This window comes from Rhinatrema bivittatum, chromosome 4, assembly GCF_901001135.1.
Source record: "Rhinatrema bivittatum chromosome 4, aRhiBiv1.1, whole genome shotgun sequence".
Taxonomy (NCBI): domain Eukaryota; kingdom Metazoa; phylum Chordata; class Amphibia; order Gymnophiona; family Rhinatrematidae; genus Rhinatrema; species Rhinatrema bivittatum.
Window position 1 is genome coordinate 15,684,814 of NC_042618.1, and position 16,982 is coordinate 15,701,795.

The following is a 16,982-nucleotide window of genomic DNA, read 5'->3' on the forward strand; positions in this document are numbered from 1 at the left end:
GGAAACGGTGGCGAGAGTCATCAGAGCGCGCAGTTACCTCAGCGGGTTAATAAACAGAGCATGTGTAACAGGCTGCTCCTACAGACACGGCCCGTGCATTAACCATTACTGAAGAAGTATCAACCTGCAGAGAGCAGAAGGGTAGGGTGGTTCTGGACATCTGGGGGAGGCTCCAGAGAAGTAGGGACAAACGGCAAGGGGCGGGGGGGCAGGAGTCATGGTCATTCCTGATGAAGGGTGACACTTGGTGGCCAGATTCAGGGTCCATGAATGTAGGGCTCTGGAAGGAGCCCTGGTGCACACCCCCAGCTCAGGACTGACACTGCAATGACCAGACTAGGTATGCTGAGGGAGGGAGGGTGGGTATAAAATAAAGGCAAAATTCCCAGGTAGCTGCAAATCAAAGCGCAGAGTGCCAGACCCAGATCTGCTTCCAGCTGAGCCGGAGGCCCCAGGAACATAAGGAAACTGCCGGGGTCTGCACTGTTTTTGTCCCAGCCTGCTTCTTCGGGCTTAACCAGCTTCATGGGAACCTGCTGGTACCTGAACGTTAACCACCTTGAGCTACCCATGAAAAGGCGTGAGATAAATGTAAAATACATTTAAAAAATAAAGTACGAGGGCTACGGTGCCACAAGCAGCAACCGCCTGAGGATGGCTTTCATATTCCCTTCCCAACACAGGCCAACGGTGACCGGGGCCAGAGCCACAAACCCAAGGTTCCCCCTGTAACTCAGCTACTAGGTATCACCATCAAGCCTTGCCACCCAGGGGATGTGATCGCCTTCTCCGTGGCATTCCCAGCAGACGCCTGGCCCAGGAATTGACCTTTGCACTTTATGGAGAATAGAACCTTGGTAGGTGCTTTATTAAGGTCACCACTCTTACCTTATTAAGATGAGGAAGAGCAGCCTCCAAACACTCACCTTGCCTCTGCAGACCGAGCGGACGCAGTCTGTGGTCTGGCCCGTCTCCAGCCTGAAGGCACGGCACCGCTTCAGCTCCTGATCCCAGAGTTTCACAGCCCCGCCTTCCTTCGATCTAACACAGTTAACACAAAGCAGTATATCAAACCCTACTATACCGTTCTGCATCTTTCAGCAATATTTCGGAAAGGCAAACAAGCTTGCTATGGAAATTAAGGTCAAAAAATGAAAAAAAAAAAAAAAGGTGAATCCTTTTCATTTGACTAGCACAACACATTTCTTTTTTTTAATGACCCAGCTTAATCGGAACCAGAGCCTGGAACCTGAGGCCGTGAGCCTTCATTCACAATTATGTGGGGATTGTTTCTCCCATTTTGTATTCCCTCCCAAATTACGTTTTAATCCAGTCACAGCAGCGATGGTCCTTGGTCAGGCGCCACGCACTTGGGCTCCTGCCAGAACCCTGCAATCATGGATCCTGAATCCGGCCACTAGATGTCGCCCTTAAGCAATCACCCTGACTCCCTCCCCGAGGGAGCTGCAAACTCTCCCCTCTGCAGCATCCCTAATCCCAGCGAACCCGGGAAACAAAAGACCCAGTGCACGGTACTCGCCACCTGAGCCAGCGCCCCGGCCCTTAATGTTTCTTGACTAGATTTCGGGAGCAAACACTCCCTTCCATCAAGCTCAAAACAAAATGAGGCAATCAGAGCATTTGCATGAAGATACACATGAATCACAGACTATATTACAATAATGGTGTGAAAGGGAGGGGAGAGAGGGGGAGGGCGGCGGATGTGTCTGTAGACTGTTAAGAAGGTGACAGAGAGAGAGAGTCAAACTTTACATCTGTTATGGGCCGATACAGTAAAGTCCGTGGGAGAGTGGGAGAACGCCCGCTCTCCCGGCGCGCGCACAGGCCACTCTCCTGTGCGCGCGATTCTGTATTCAAATTAGGGTCGGCAGTAAAAAAAGCGCGTCCCTAGCACCTTTTTGGACAGGAGCGGCGGCTGTCAGCGAGTTTGACAGCCGACGCTCAATTTTGCCGGCATCAGTTCTCAAACCTGCTGACAGCCACGGGTTCGGAAACCGGATGCTGGCAAAATTGAGCGTCCGGTTTTCAACCTGCGAGCAGATTTCAAAATTTTTGTTTTTTTTAAACTTTTTGTAACTTTCGAGACCTCCGACTTAATATTGCCATGATATTAAGTCAGAGGGTGCACAGAAAAGCAGTTTTTACTGCTTTTCTGTGCACTTTCCCGGTGCCCGGAGAAATTAGCGCCTACCTTTGGGTAGGCGCTAATTTCTGAAAGCAAAATGTGTGGCTTGGCTGCACATTTTCCTTTCTGAATCTAATAGGGCCATCAACATGCATTTGCATGTTGCAGGCACTATTAGGTTCGGGGGGGTTGGACGCGAATTTTTGACCCCTTACTGAATAAGGGGTAACGCTAACGTGTCGAAAACGCGCGTCCAATTGTGCGTTAATTGGCCTGTATGTGAGTTAAAAGTCCCAAGTCAGCTGGCAAGGCCACAGAGCTCACCTCCTACTTTGAGAAAAAAAATCCTCAACCTAATATCACCGTTAACCTCTACCAACTACGGACAGCCTCTCCCCAGTTATACCAACCCTTCACAACATAGCACAAGTCTCGAAGCATTCGAAACCACTTCCCCTTTAGAGGTGGAAACCCTACTCAAGAAGATCAAGCCCTCATCCCACCCATCGGACTCGATTCCTTCAAATCTTCTCACTTCCATCCTAAAAATCATCGCCAAGCCCATCGCAGAAATCAAATCATTAATTGTTCGCTAACACAAGGCTCAGTGCCTGACACCCTTAAACTTGCCATTCTCAAACCTCTTCTGAAAAAACCTAACCTCTCACCAGCAGATCCGGCCAACTTCCGCCCTATAGCTAACCTTCCATTCCTCTCCAAACTCTTGGAAAACATCGTCAATAAACAACTTTCGGATTACTTGGACGAAAACAAAATCCTCGCCCCAGCTCAGTTCGGCTTCCGTAAGGCCCTTAGTACAGAAGCCCTCCTAACTTCCCTCTCAGACACTATGCTCCTGAGTCTAGAGAAAAAACAACCCTGCCTTCTTGCTCTCCTTGACTTATCAGCCGCGTTCGACACGGTGAATCACTCAGTCCTTGTGGATCGGCTAGCGGACATCGGCATCAAGGGCACTGCACTAAGCTGGTTCAAGTCTTTCCTCAGCAACAGATTCTACAAGGTCAAAATCAACAACAAGGAATCCCACCCTGTTAGCTCAACCAGAGGAGTCCCCCAAGGTTCCTCTCTCTCCCCAACTCTATTCAACATCTACCTTCTCCCTCTCTGCCAGCTCCTAATAAATTTAAAACTAACTCACTACATATATGCCGACGATGTGCAAATACGCATCCCGATTAAGGATGCGTATTTGCACAAAACCCTCTGCCTTGGAGCAACTGCCTTCAATCTAATAAACCACCTTCTCACAAGACTCAACTTAGTCCTTAACACCAATAAAACAGAACTCCTCCTCATCTCCATGGATGACACTAAAACAGTCCCCAACATTCAGCTCACTACTCCACCTATCTTCTCCGCCCATGTAAGAAACCTCGGTGTCATCATGGACAACCAACCTAATCTCAAAAAATTTGTCAATAACACCACTAAAGATTGTTTTTTCAAGCTACAAGTCCTAAAACGACTGAGACCCCTTCTACACTTTCAAGATTTCCGCTCTGTTCTTCAAACCATCATTTTTTCTAAAATAGACTACTGCAATTCGCTTCTGCTCGGTCTACCAGCCAATACCATCAAACCCCTTCAGATGGTGCAGAATGCTACGGCGAGGATTTTAACCAAGACCAACAAAAGAGAGCACATTACACCCATTCTGCGCAACCTTCATTGGCTTCCAATTAAATTCCGTATCCAATATACAGTGCTAATGATCATACACAAAGCCATACACAACCTCACCCCCGCGGATCAAAATATCCCCTTTCGTCTCCACAACTCCGCCAGACCGATCAGATCTGCATATAGAGATACGCTTTACTCCCCCCCTATCAAATCCTCCCTGTTGAAACGGGCCCTCTACACAGCTGGCCCTTCACATTGGAATGCTCTCCCGCCAGACCTCCGGCAAGAAAGATCTTTGACCACCTTTAAAAAAAGACTCAAAACTTGGCTATTCACTCAAGCCTTTCAGTAAATTCTTAGGTTCCATCTGCCTTTCCCAGTATAACAGGAATACCTGCTCAGTCAAGCTTTCCGAACTTCTAACCAGACTCTACCTTGTAGACAGGTCTTGCTTCTGTCAAGTTTTTCAGTCACGTTCCTCCATCATGTTTTTCATGCAAGTTTTTTAATCAAGTATCTTAATATCAGAGTATTTATATGTTTAGACCTGATTGCAGGTCCTATATCCTTGTTTAATGTAAGGCTGATTTATAACAGGAAGCCCATACCATTCATATGTTATTTTTGATCCCAGTTCCTGTAACCCTGTTTGATGTAAGGCTCTCGTTTTATGCTTCCCTCGTTTCGCTGTAAACCGATATGATATGTACTGTTTGCACATGAATGTCGGTATATAAAAGTTCAAAATAAATAAATAAATAAATAAGTCTATGTAAGGTCCTTTATTTATTCATTTATTTATTTGTCAGGAACATCACATCGGTTTACAGCGAACAACATAAATAACGTAAAAACAAACACAATCAGTCACATCAGAGAATTAAAAACATTCGAATAATATAAAATAAAGCTTGTTATGAAAATGAAACTAAAACCAGTTAAATAAAAATAAGAAAAATATAGGCTATATGAGAAGGTTCTCTGTTTTTGGGGAGGATAAAATCGTATATTGTAGAGGGTGATGCGAAGCAGGCAATTCAGTGTAGGCTTGCTGGAACAGCCAGGTTTTTAATTTTTTTTTTAAGCTACAGGGGTTTGGTTCTTGTCTTAATTTTTTAAGGTCAGGAGTTCCATATGTGGGGGCCTGCTAGAGATAAGGCACGCTCTCTCACTGAAGTGAGATGAGTTAATTTTGGAGATGGTATTGGCAGGGTACCATTACTAGCTGAGCGTGTGATTCTTTGGGGGGTATGAAAATGGAGGGCTGCACCAAGCCATTCTACATTGTCGTTGTATAATGTTTTGTGAATTAATGTTAGACTTTTGTAAAGTATTCTGTGTGATATCGGGAGTCAATGCAGTTCCTTCAAAATGGGTGTCATGTGATCACTTTTTCGGGTGTTGGTCAGCGCTCTGGCAGTAGCGTTCTGTAATAGTTGAAGGGGTCTGATGGTGGAAGATGGAAGGCCTAACAGGACAGCATTGCAGTAGTCAATTTTTGGAAAAATTAGAGCTTGGAGAACGGTTCTAAAATCAGATGAGTGGAGGAGGGGTCTTAGTTTTTTTAAATACGTGAAGTTTGTAATAACAATCTTTAATAGTTGTGCTTATAATTTTTTTTAAATTTAATTCACTGTCTAGTATAATGCCGATATCTTTTACTTCATGGGAGATGGAATATTTAATTTGTGTAGATTTTAAGTCAGAAATGATTATCATTTAATTTATGACAGATAAGGATTTCGGTTTTGGAAGTGTTTAGAGATAGACTCATCTGGGTTAGGAGTTGATTTATTGCAGAGAGATATACTTCACATCACTTAGTTGCTTTTGCTATAGATTCTGTGATCGGGATTAAAATTTACACATCATGGGGCAGATTTTTAAAGTTACGCGCGTGGGGTACAATTGTGCGCGCTACCTGGCGCATACAAATGTACGCCCAATTTTATAACATGCGCGCGCTGCCGCGTGCATGTTACAAAAATCCGGGGTCGGTGCGCACAAGGGGGTGCACACTTGTGCACTTTGAGCCTTAAGGGAGCCCCGATGGCTTTCCCTGTTCCCTCCTAGGCCGCTCCAAAATCAGAGCGGCCTCAGAGGGGACTTGTTTCACCTCCCCCCCACCTTTCCCTCCCTTCCCCTATCTAACCCACCCCCCAGCCCTTCCTTATTTCGGCGAGTACTTGCGCGTACCAGCCAGCTGCCGGCTTGCAAACCTCCGGCACAGCCGCTGTGCTGGAGGACTCAGGAACGCCTCCGGCCCCGCCCCAGACCACTGCCACGCCCCGGCCCCGCCCCCAGATTGCCCATTTTTGAAAGCCCCGGGACATACGCGCGTCCCGGGGCTTGCGCGCGCTGCCAAGCCTATGCAAAATAGGCTCGGCACGCGCAGGGGTAGGTTTTCAGGGGTTACACGCGTAACCCTTTGAAAATCTACCCCCATCTGCGTAGATAAAATGCGTTAGACCCAGACTGGCTAGTAATTTGCACAGAAGCAACATATATAAGTTGAATAAAGTTATAGGGAAGATACTTGGGGCATCCCTTGATTCAAATCTATAGGATCGGATTCTGAGATTCCAATTTTAACCTTGTAGGGTCTGTTATTTAGGTATGATTCGAACCATTGCAGGGTAACATCTGGGAGGCCAATTTCTACCAGTCTATCTAATAAGATTGTATGATTGATAGTATCAAAGGCAGCTGATACATCAAGCATCACAAGAAGGTATGATTGGCCATTGTCAAGTCCTCTGAGGACCGTGTCTGTAAGGGAAACTAACTGAGTTTCTGGGATAAAAAAAATTGCGGAAACCAAACTATGAGGGGTAAAGTATATTGTGTTTCTCTATGTGATCTGATAGTTGCTGGTTGACAACTTTCTCCAGTAGTTTAGCCAGGAAGGGAAGGTTAGAAATAGGTTTGAAATTGGTTGGGTCAGAGGGGCTTATATGAGGGTTTTTTTTAGAATGGGTTTGACTATGGCACATTTTAGTTTGTCTGGGAACTCCCATGTGATAAAGATATATTAATAATGTTAGCCATGGGTTTGGCAAATAGATTTGACACTAACTTTAAGGATTTAATAGGAATGACATCTAAAGGATGTACAGCAGGGTTCATTTTTTTTTTATGAGAGACTATTTCAGAGGAAGATATGTACTCAAATATGGAGCAAACTATATCAGGATTTTGTGGCAACATAATTTTGTTTGACTTTGCTTTTGGAAAGTTGGTAATTAAATTTAGGATCTTATCTCTAAAAAAAATGAGCCAGGTCTTTGCATTTAGTTTCGGGGTTGCTGTCAGGTATAGAGAAAGGGGTAGCTTTGGTTAAATCGGCTACATAGGAGAATAACACTTTTGGGTTAAATTGAAACTCATGAATTTTTTTCAAAAAAAAAAAAAATCACATTTAGTTTTAAGGATCTTCATTCTATAATTATTAAGAATGGCTCTGTAGGTGCCCAGAGTGGCGGGTGAGGGAATTTTTCACCATTTTGTTTCAGCGTTTCTAAGAGAACGTTTTAACGTTTTTGGCTCTGGTGAGTACCAGGGAGCTTTATGGTTAGTAAAGGGCTTTATTTCTTTTTTAATTATAGGGCAACAGATGTTCGCTAGATCATTTGTAATAGCGTTCCATGAGGATACGGCAGAATCGATGTCCGTCAAGTCAAGGTTTTTAAGGGCATTTGGGAGTAGTTCGATACGGTCATCTGCATGACAAAATTTTCTGAATTGGATAATGGTTTTAGAGCCTGGAGCTTTACATTTTGGCTTAGAGTGGTGTTGATTAATCTGCGATCGGACCATGGGACCGGTAAACATGAAGATGATTCTGTGGTTTCAAAATGTGAATTAACAAAAATTAAGTCCAGAGTGTGACCAGCTTTATGAGTGGGAAGGTCTACTATTTGTTTGAAACCAAAGGCACGTAAAGTGACTAATGGTTTCACGGTTGGGGGTGAGAGGTGAAGCATCGACATGTAAGTTGAAATCACCTAATATGATGGCGGGGATGTCCATGTCTATATTATGTATGATTAATTCTACCAATGGGGAGGCATTGTAGTCCAGCAAGCCTGGTGGTGCATATAGTAAACAGATTTGTAAATGATTGGATCTAAAAAAAAAGCCAATCTCATAATGAGGCACGATATTAATGGATTGAGACACAGGTCCATATTCTTTTTTTGCAGCAAATAGAAGTCCTCCACCTCTTTTCTTGCTTCTGGGTAAGGAGACAAAGTCATACAGGTGTTTGGGTAATTGGTTAATTAAAACAGTGTCAGTGTTTTTAAACCACGTTTCGGTGACAGCACAGATGTCTGGCTTATTATCCAATAAAATGTCAATCAGTATTGGGGTTGTTTTAACGAGCGATTGAGCACTGAATAAAATTAAAGAGAGAACTGAGAGTCCTATACTTGGGCCGATTCAGTAAAATTCGCGGGAGAGCCGGTGCTCCAAGGCGAGCACCCACTCTCCTGGGCGCGCGATTCTGTATTTAAATGAGGGCCTAACAGAAGCGGGTTTGATAGCAGACGCTTAATTTTACCGGCGTCGGTTGTCGAACCCACTGACAGCCACAGGTTCGGAAAATGGATGCCGGCAAAATTGAGCGTCCGTCTTCCAACCCCCGGGCCATGGGCAGATTTTTAATTTTTTTTTTTTTAGAATTTTAATTTTTTTGTATTTTTGGGGCCTCCGACTTAATATCGCTATGATGAGCCCGCGCGATACAGAAAGTATCGCGCGGGCTCATCAACATGCATTTGCATGTTGCGGGCGCTATTAGTTTTTGGGGGGGTTGGCCACGTGTTTTCCTCGCGCTATTATCCCTTACTGTATAAGGGGTAATATTAGTGCGTGGAAAATGGGGACTAATGGTGCGCTCAGCCTGAGCGCACCGTACTGAATCGGCCTGTATGTGAGGAGTGGAGGTCGTAGTGACTGGAGTGAGTATTAATAGTCGTTTGGTTGCATTCCACTTAGTATTTTTGGTCTTCTGCCTATTGTCCATTTTGCATTTGAAATGATAAAATGCTTTGAAACATAAACAAGCTGATGCAATATCGGCGCACGTAAAACAGGCGCTCATGATTGAGCGCCCACTTTCATAACACGCAGCCACCCATCCATCCATCCTGGGCGCACGATACAATAGGGTAAAAAAGGAGGCGCTAGGGGAAATTTGTGCGTCTCTAGTGCATCTCTAGTGCGTCCTCTGCATCGGGCGCCCAGGAGACGTGGCTGTCAGCCTGGGTTAGAAAAATGGACACTTAATACGAGCATCCGTGTTCTTCCTGCTGCCGGCACAAAAGACATACACAATATACACGGCCTGGACCGTGTATATCGTGCATGTATATTGGGCATCCAGAATTTTTTTTTCAAGGTTTTTTTTTTTTTGTGCAATGCTGCTTTCTGTGGTTCCTTCTATTTTGTATTGTGCCGATACTAATAGGAGGAAGAACCACATAAAGCTGGATTTTTGTTGTTTTGGTAGAGCCTTTGACTGCGGCAAGCCTTAACACCAGCTCCCGGGTTGGCATTAAATTTGCCACATTACAATGAGCGCATTGGCTGCTCGGGAATTTTTTAAATTGGGTGGTAGTAGCTAATAGCCTCATCTACATGGAATTTACATGTGATGAGCGCTATTAGCTACGCGCTGGTTTGGATGTGCGTTTTGGACGCGTTGATCCCAGTATTGCATCGGGCATAAGTCTAGCACGTCCAAAATGCGCATCCAACCGTGCATTTAGAGGCGCACTGACCTCAGCACCCGATATTGCATTGGCCTGAAAACTCTATAGTCTCCCTGTCATCTTCTAAACACTCTGCCACACATCCGTCCCCTGCCCTTACCCCTTCTCACCACCATCTTAATACAATTGTTGATTCACTTCTGTATTCAGGTAACCTCATCTCTTGCCCTGACCTGCTCATTTTTTTTGCACCCAAGAAAGGCAGTGTAAAGCTCATGAAAGCCAGATAAGAAAGACAATAAGTTACTGTAATGAAAAAGCTATCACCTTATATATTTTTCCCTTATCGACCTTCGCTTCTATGCATTGAACTGGAGTAACTCAGCGCCACAACACTTTCTTTAAACAAACTTTCTGAAAGTTATAAGATACCCCAGCCTTTAAAATCAGGAAATAATAGCAATTATAAGTGACACTCCACTCCCACAATAGATTTCCCCTGGTTGGTTTTGTAAATTTGTTCTGTATCTTCCATGATGAGACAATTAAAGGACAGGTATAAAAAGTTGTTAAATATGTTTTGCCAATAGAAAATGCAAAATACAGATATACGCTTTTTACCAGATAATTTTTCCATGTTAGACCACAGTCTTAATTCAGATTTTTTAGTTGCTTCCCAACTGTTCTTGATCTTGCAATTGTTAAGGGGAGGGATGGTACAATATGAGTTAAATGAATAAATTTAACTCATTTTTTCCAGTACAAGGATCAGAGGTCATAGCGATATCGGGACTCACGGTCTCTCCTTGCCCCCCGTCACTATGAGTCCATCCCTGAGCGTGGTGTACATCGTGAACACGGGCCCGTTGTGAGCCTTGGCCACGATCCGTGACAAGATGTGATCCTTCCAAACAAACACGTCTCCGCTGATGGTGCCCGTAAAGGTCAGGTTATTCTGAAACAGGGGAAGAAAAAGAACAAAGTCAGCACTCGCTTGCGGATATATCCAAGAGATAGAGTGGTGGGTAAGGGAGGGACAGAATGGTGTACAAACTGGAGCTTGGCCACCCCCACCCCCCAAGCCAGTTGGGTTTTCAGGATATCCCTAATGAATATGCATTCTTATGGTTGGGAAATCTAATGTTAGGGATACCAATAATAGAGATTCATAGGTGCAGAGTGGGAGTAAAACCTTAGTGCATCGGGCCCTCTGTGTGATCCTTTAAAGCCGCAACAGAAGGTTTGGAAATAGAAGGCAAATATGATATTTCTGCTTTAAAAAAAATAATTTGAACAGAACAGACCCAAAAGTCAACAGTGTTGAAATGTTGTATATGCTGCTGCCTAGTACAACTGTATAGTGCTCTAGGAGGTAACCCCCCCCCCCCAGAGAAACCCTCTTAAAATATAGAAATGTTTTCCTCCATAGTTGTAGATGCAGCTGTTGCCAGAGTTGGTTTCTCTTATCCCCGGTTTCCTATGTCCTTGCTGGATCTAGCAGCACCTATGCTCCCTGGATTAAGCAGCAGCAGAGGGGATCAGAGGCCAGCTGGAAGCACAAGACAAGAAACTTAGCCCCAAACAGAGACCAGCTCTTGCCCTTCTACTTGATATGTGGCCAATAAAAATATTGACATGAAGCAGTTCCAATACTGATCTCCCCAACGATCACTTTGCCTTTAGTAGAGTGGTCTCCATTAATCACCAACCTCTCAACCAGTTCCTCACCCAATTTACAACCCACTGGTCCACTCCCATACTATCCAGCATGGATATCAGTTTTTTTTAAATGAATAATAGTGCCAGTAGCATTAATGAAGTCCAGAAAGGCAACATCTACTGTCCCTCCCTTACCCACCACTTTTGTCACTTCCTTAAAGAATTCAATCAGGTTTGTCTGGTATCCTGTACCCCATTGGGTTCGAGGTGCTGCACCTATGGAGGCGCTAGGGACACTAGCGCGTCCCTAGCGCCTCCTTTTGACCCGGAGCGGCAGCTGTCAGCGGGTTTGACAGCCGACGCTCAATTTTGCCGGCGTCGGTTCTCGAGCTCGCTGACTGCCACGGGCTCGGAAACCGGACATCGGCAAAATTGAGCATCCGGTTTTCAGCCCGACAGCCGCAGGCCCATTTTACATTTTTTTTTCTTTTTCTTTTTTTACTTTTTTTACTCTTCGGGACCTCCGACTTAATATCGCCATGATATTAAGTCGGAGGGTGCACAGAAAAGCAGTTTTTACTGCTTTTCTGTGCACTTTCCCAGTGCCCGAAGAAACTAGCGCCTACCTTTGGGTAGGCGCTAATTTCTTAAAGTAAAATGTGCGGCTTTGCTGCACATTTTACTTTCTGTATCGTGCGGACATACCTAATAGGGCCTTCAACATGCATTTGCATGTTGAGGGCGCTTTTAGGTACCGTGGGTTGGACGTGCGTTTTCCGCCCCTTACTGAATAAGGGGTAAGGGAAAATGCGCGTCCAAGGGCAAGTTAACAGTGCACTCTGTCGGAGCGCACTGTACTGTATCGGCCTGAATGTTACTAAAATCAATACAGAGAGGCTGATGACCTATCCAGCAGGGGGTAAGTATTGAGAGGACAGATGCGGCTATGTTGTTATATTTTATGGACTTCATATTGTATTGATATTGCACTATATTGTAAAGTTTTTGTTACATTGCAATTTATGATTTATATTGACTGCTTGGACCCTTAATGAGAGAATGGGAGTTGACCATGCTTTTTGGGGGTTTAGAGTATGATTATTTATTGTATTAATTATTATTATTATGTTTAAAGAAATTCTTTGTATATTTTTATGTATTTATGTCTGTATTACTTATTATTAGAGTACATTTGTTCATGTATTTTTTAGTCGTAAACCCTGTTTGGTGGCTCTTTGATGCATCAGAAAGGTAGTATATAAACTCCAGATTAGTTTGGATTACATTAGCTTGTGCCCAGAGGTACATAAAATATAGGCAAAATCAATTATATCACTGTATAACCCTCCCTACCAAACAGCCCTATACAGGGCAGGCGAAGTTTCATCAGTTACATTGTTATTCTGTTAAACTCTTAGTAGGTACCTACAGCTCCAAAGGCCACGGAGAGCATAGTCTGCATCCGGGCATCCTCGATGGAGCTCAGCATCCCCTTCTTACTCAGCAGAGCCCTTCCGGCCAGGGTCCAGAACCTCACGTGCTTCATGCCCACCGACACAAACTGGGTGTCTGAGTCAGGCCTGAATTCTGCCACAAAGATACGCTGGCAGTGGCCGAACCTGCTGGCGATTTTAGCACCTGGAAAGACAGGGATAAAAGGATATTTTATTGTTGTATTTTAACTCTCCAAATCCATCACTTCCTCCTGATTATGTTCCAGGCGTTCTAATGTGACAATGCTGTGCTGGTTCCAGGTTTCAAGGTACCACTTTGTTTTGGGTGGGGGTGGGGTGGGGGGGAGGGGTAACAGTTTTCCTCCCGTTAATTTGGGCTTCCAGCTCAGTTGGGAGCGGAGGGGGGGCTGGGACAAGGTGCCATTAGCCCTCATTTTCCTCCCCTGTTTTAGATCCCCCTCCCAACTCACCTAGCCGGGCCTTTGCAGTGACAGCCCTCGGCTGGTGGGGAGGAGAGGGGCGGCCATGCGCTAGGGCTCCTTCCGGGGATCCTGCAGCTGCGAACCCCAAATCCAGCCAGTAGGTGTCTCTGCTGCTGGTACTCCCTCCCCCTCTACCCCCAAGGGTTGCAAGCGCTGCCCTCCGTTGTATCCCCAGCCTGAGGGGCGGGAGGACCTGGGCTGGGACCACCTCCTTACTGCACCTCAGTAAAATTACTTAATTCTTCCTTTTGCAAATGCCTGGTTTGTAGCCCCAGCCTGAAGGCCTCCTGTGCAGGAAGAGTTCGGAATCCTGCAGCACAGTTTCTGAAACTCTGCAGCAAATGTACAGCATAGCTGCATACATCTGCATATTAAACAGTGCGCATTTGATTTTCCTTTCTAAAAACAAAGTCATTTTCCAATGGTTTTTTTTGTGTCTGTATAATTTATTTTGTTCTCTTTTTTTGGGTGGGGAAAAGGGATCTTGTTAATCAATGCAGGGAAGGAAGAAAGGAAGAGGGATAAGCATGGGGATGGGAGAGGAGAGAAAGAAGAGGAGATTTTTGGGATGGAGGAGGAAAGAGAGGGAGGATCAGACATAGGGGGAGAACAGGAAGGGGAAGGACCATAGATGGGGGAGAAAAGGAATCAGACTGGGTAAACGAAAACATCTGGTGAATATTCATTGTGGATATCCTAAAAACCAGACTTCTTGATAGATTTTGAGGACTGACGTTGGGCACTTTTCAGGAAAGCAGAAAAGAAGTCCGATTTGGGATGCCAACACTATCCACATTTGTGGTACACTTTTAGAAAAAAAACCGTATACATGAAAAAGCCTTGCACCTTATAAACATGGGTGGATAAAATGTCTTGGGATAACCAAGACATTTTATCCACCCATGTGTTATCCCACCCAGGACCAGCTCTATGGAATTCCATTCCACCGGATCTTCGGCAAGAACCGTGCCTTCCAACTTTCAGAAAAAGACTTAAGACGTGGTTGTTTAAACAAGCCTTCCCAGCTCCCAACTGACTCTTCTATGCAACGACAACAATAGTCAGACATTCTTAGAACACAGTAAATAATTGCTCTTTCTGTTATTTCCTTTAGACTATCCTTCCTCTCCCAAGTTTGGAACATCCTTGTTTTATTGTAACTTCAGATTCTCTGTTCACTTGTTATAGATTTCCAGTGTTTTCTCTTTGTACACCCCCTGTTTAATGTAAACCAGCATGATGGGATTTTTTTCTCAAATGCCGGTATAGAAAAACACTAAATAAATAAATAAATAAATAAAACCAGGCTCATTACGCTGTGCATTCCTATAATAGTGTAAACTCTACAAATGTTATTTTCAAATAGCAAGGGGATTTCATCCGGGGTGTTTACAAATCGCAGCTCTATCCTCCTTCCACTAAGTGTCTCCAATGGTAGCCACAAATGTCTACCCACATCTACCCAAAGCGGTAGAAAATCAGACGGGAAGAATCTGGATGGTCCAATTGGTTTTTATTTGCCGTCATTTACTACGTTACAACAGTAAGCCTCAAAAGCAAGCATTTTCCTACCTTCCTGCCACTTCCAAATGGTAATGGTATGTTCCATGTCCAGCCCAACAGACAGCAGCAGCTTTCCCGTGGCGCTAAAGCTGACTGAGCAAACCCCCTTTGAGTGGTAGCACCTCAGCACTGCAAGAGTCTGCTTGTTCATCGCATCCCACACGTGGATGGAGGGCGCTGTAGCTGGAATCATAAAACAGAAGAGGAACAACACTATGAAATATGTGCGCAAAGAAAGCCAAGGGATAAGTAACCCAAGGCTGCGAAAGAAGTTTCTCTTCCCAGCGCTCTGCAGCAGGGGTGCGCAAACAGGGCCTCAGGTCCCTCCCAGCCAGTTGGGTTTCCAGGATATCCCTAATGAATTTGCATACGAAATATCTGCACACATAGGAGGTAGCGCATGCAAATGAGTCTCATGCATATTCATTAGGGATATCCGGAAAACCCGACTGGCTTGGGGGGTGAGGGGGGGGGGGGGGGCAAGGTCCAGTTTGGACACCACAGTTCTACAGGACTATGATCATGAAGGACCTTTTGAAACCGGCACATCCCTGGCCAGAAATATCCTGCCTTTCCTAGTGATACCACCTTGCCGAAAATCATTTTCCAAGCTCTTGAGACCACGGCAGCTCTGACCTGTTGAGTGATGGTGAAGGCAGCTGCACACAGATGAGGCCCCCTGACTTCTTGCCTTCCTGAGGCCTGGTTTCCAAGAACTGACGCAGGTGTGACCAGACCCCCTACCAACAGGGCTTGGTCAATAAAAAAAAGGGCCCTTGGAGAAATTCTGGAGGGAATGCACTTGGCCTCTACGTTTGAGGCTGAGTGATGGCAGAGGTTTATTAAGGGGGTGGTATATCTCTTTAAGGGGGGTTGTGAAGGAGAGCCTCTAGGGGAGGGGGAGTACGCCCTAGCTAAATAAAAACCGGTGCTTGTTGGGATTTAAAAAGACAACATGAGAGTCTGAAGGAAAGCTGGCGTGAAGTCAAAGTGGGGGAGTTTCTCTCTTCATCCTTGCAGCCCTGGACCCCTCCCGCATGGGCTTCCTGCAACCAGGGTGATGATTAATGATGCGGTCATGGAATACAAAAATATGCCCGTACCAAATGAGGACCATTATATTTATTATTCCTTGCACTTCACTCCATTTCTCAGAGGCTGGGATTTCTACATTTTTAGTGCCTCTGGCACTACTATTTTGTTCTTCGTGAACTACTTTTGGAGGTACAGCTTTTGTTCCCAAGTCCCTGTGGTTGTGTTCTGGCTTTTACTCTTGCGTTACTCTTGAACACACTCATTAGCGGTACAGCTAGAACGTCAGGTATGGTGAATACATTTGGCTCCATTTTTTTTTTTCAAGTGACGAGGGGCCTACAATAGTCCTGGTCATTACAAATTTGTTCCTGGCAGAGTGTTCAGGGATGTCACTTAACCTCTACTTGTGGGTTCCGGTGATGAGTCATTGTGGCAAGGTTTAACAAGGGGTGGTGTCTGCGTTTTGAACTGAAGTTCAAACAGAGGTTTGGGATGCTGGCTTGACTCAGAACAAGGATAATACTGACCCCAGTATTATATTACTGACCCCAGTATTATCTGAATTTGGTCTGAGGGTGCATTTTTAGGAACCATGTAACCACCTCTGGGTTGTGAGGGATCTCAGTTTCCCTAAAAACCAACAGGAAATAGCGTGCAGGTGGTGACTTACCCAGGGGCAAGAAGGACCCAGCTGGCAAGTGGGAGGTTGCCAGTGTAAACCACGTGTGCAGGTGCAGATGGGCCTGAGCAATTCTCAGCAGGACCCTCCGAGTGGCCACAGGATTAACCCTGAGTGGATGTCAGAGTAGTGCTGAGGCGTTATATGACAAATCAAAACAGTATTTTGGACATTTTTACAAAGAATGTGAATTGTTGCGTTGGGACTATGACTGAAGAGGATTCTGGGCAGTGAAATTATTTGGGGGGTGGGGAGGGGGGAGCAATGGAGGGCAAGCCAAAGTGACAATTCGGCAAATCAGGCCCTGCCCCACAGCACGGTCCCCTGTCTTTAAATTGGCTATAAAAGACACAATAAGAAAACGTCACCATGGCCTTCTGCGCAATTTTAAAAAACCTGGCCAGTTTCATCTTCCCAGCAAAACCACGATTAACATTATAAACGATATCCTCATTCCACCAGGTCTTCCCATATGGATATGAGAGAGAAGTCTGGAGTCTACCCATGAAGGGACAGAACCTCAATATAAACCCTGCTCCCCCAGTTCTGTAACACGCTTCACATCCACAGAGATTTCCCCTGCAACGGACCTTGGATGCTTCCCCT

General features: G+C 45.0%; 1 protein-coding gene across 2 annotated transcripts in view; it reads right to left on the bottom strand.

Moving 5' to 3' along the window:
- The window catches only part of EML5 (EMAP like 5), a 378,431-nt gene that overhangs the window by 20,135 nt on the left and 341,314 nt on the right, over nucleotides 1-16,982 (bottom strand). For both annotated transcript variants that reach the window (XM_029597756.1, XM_029597755.1), the window contains 4 exons: nucleotides 14,672-14,845; nucleotides 12,593-12,801; nucleotides 10,302-10,459; nucleotides 927-1,041 (listed from right to left, as the gene is read on the bottom strand). In XM_029597756.1, coding sequence (XP_029453616.1) covers nucleotides 927-1,041; nucleotides 10,302-10,459; nucleotides 12,593-12,801; nucleotides 14,672-14,845 — 656 coding nt within the window. The remainder of the gene's footprint in view (nucleotides 1-926; nucleotides 1,042-10,301; nucleotides 10,460-12,592; nucleotides 12,802-14,671; nucleotides 14,846-16,982) is intronic.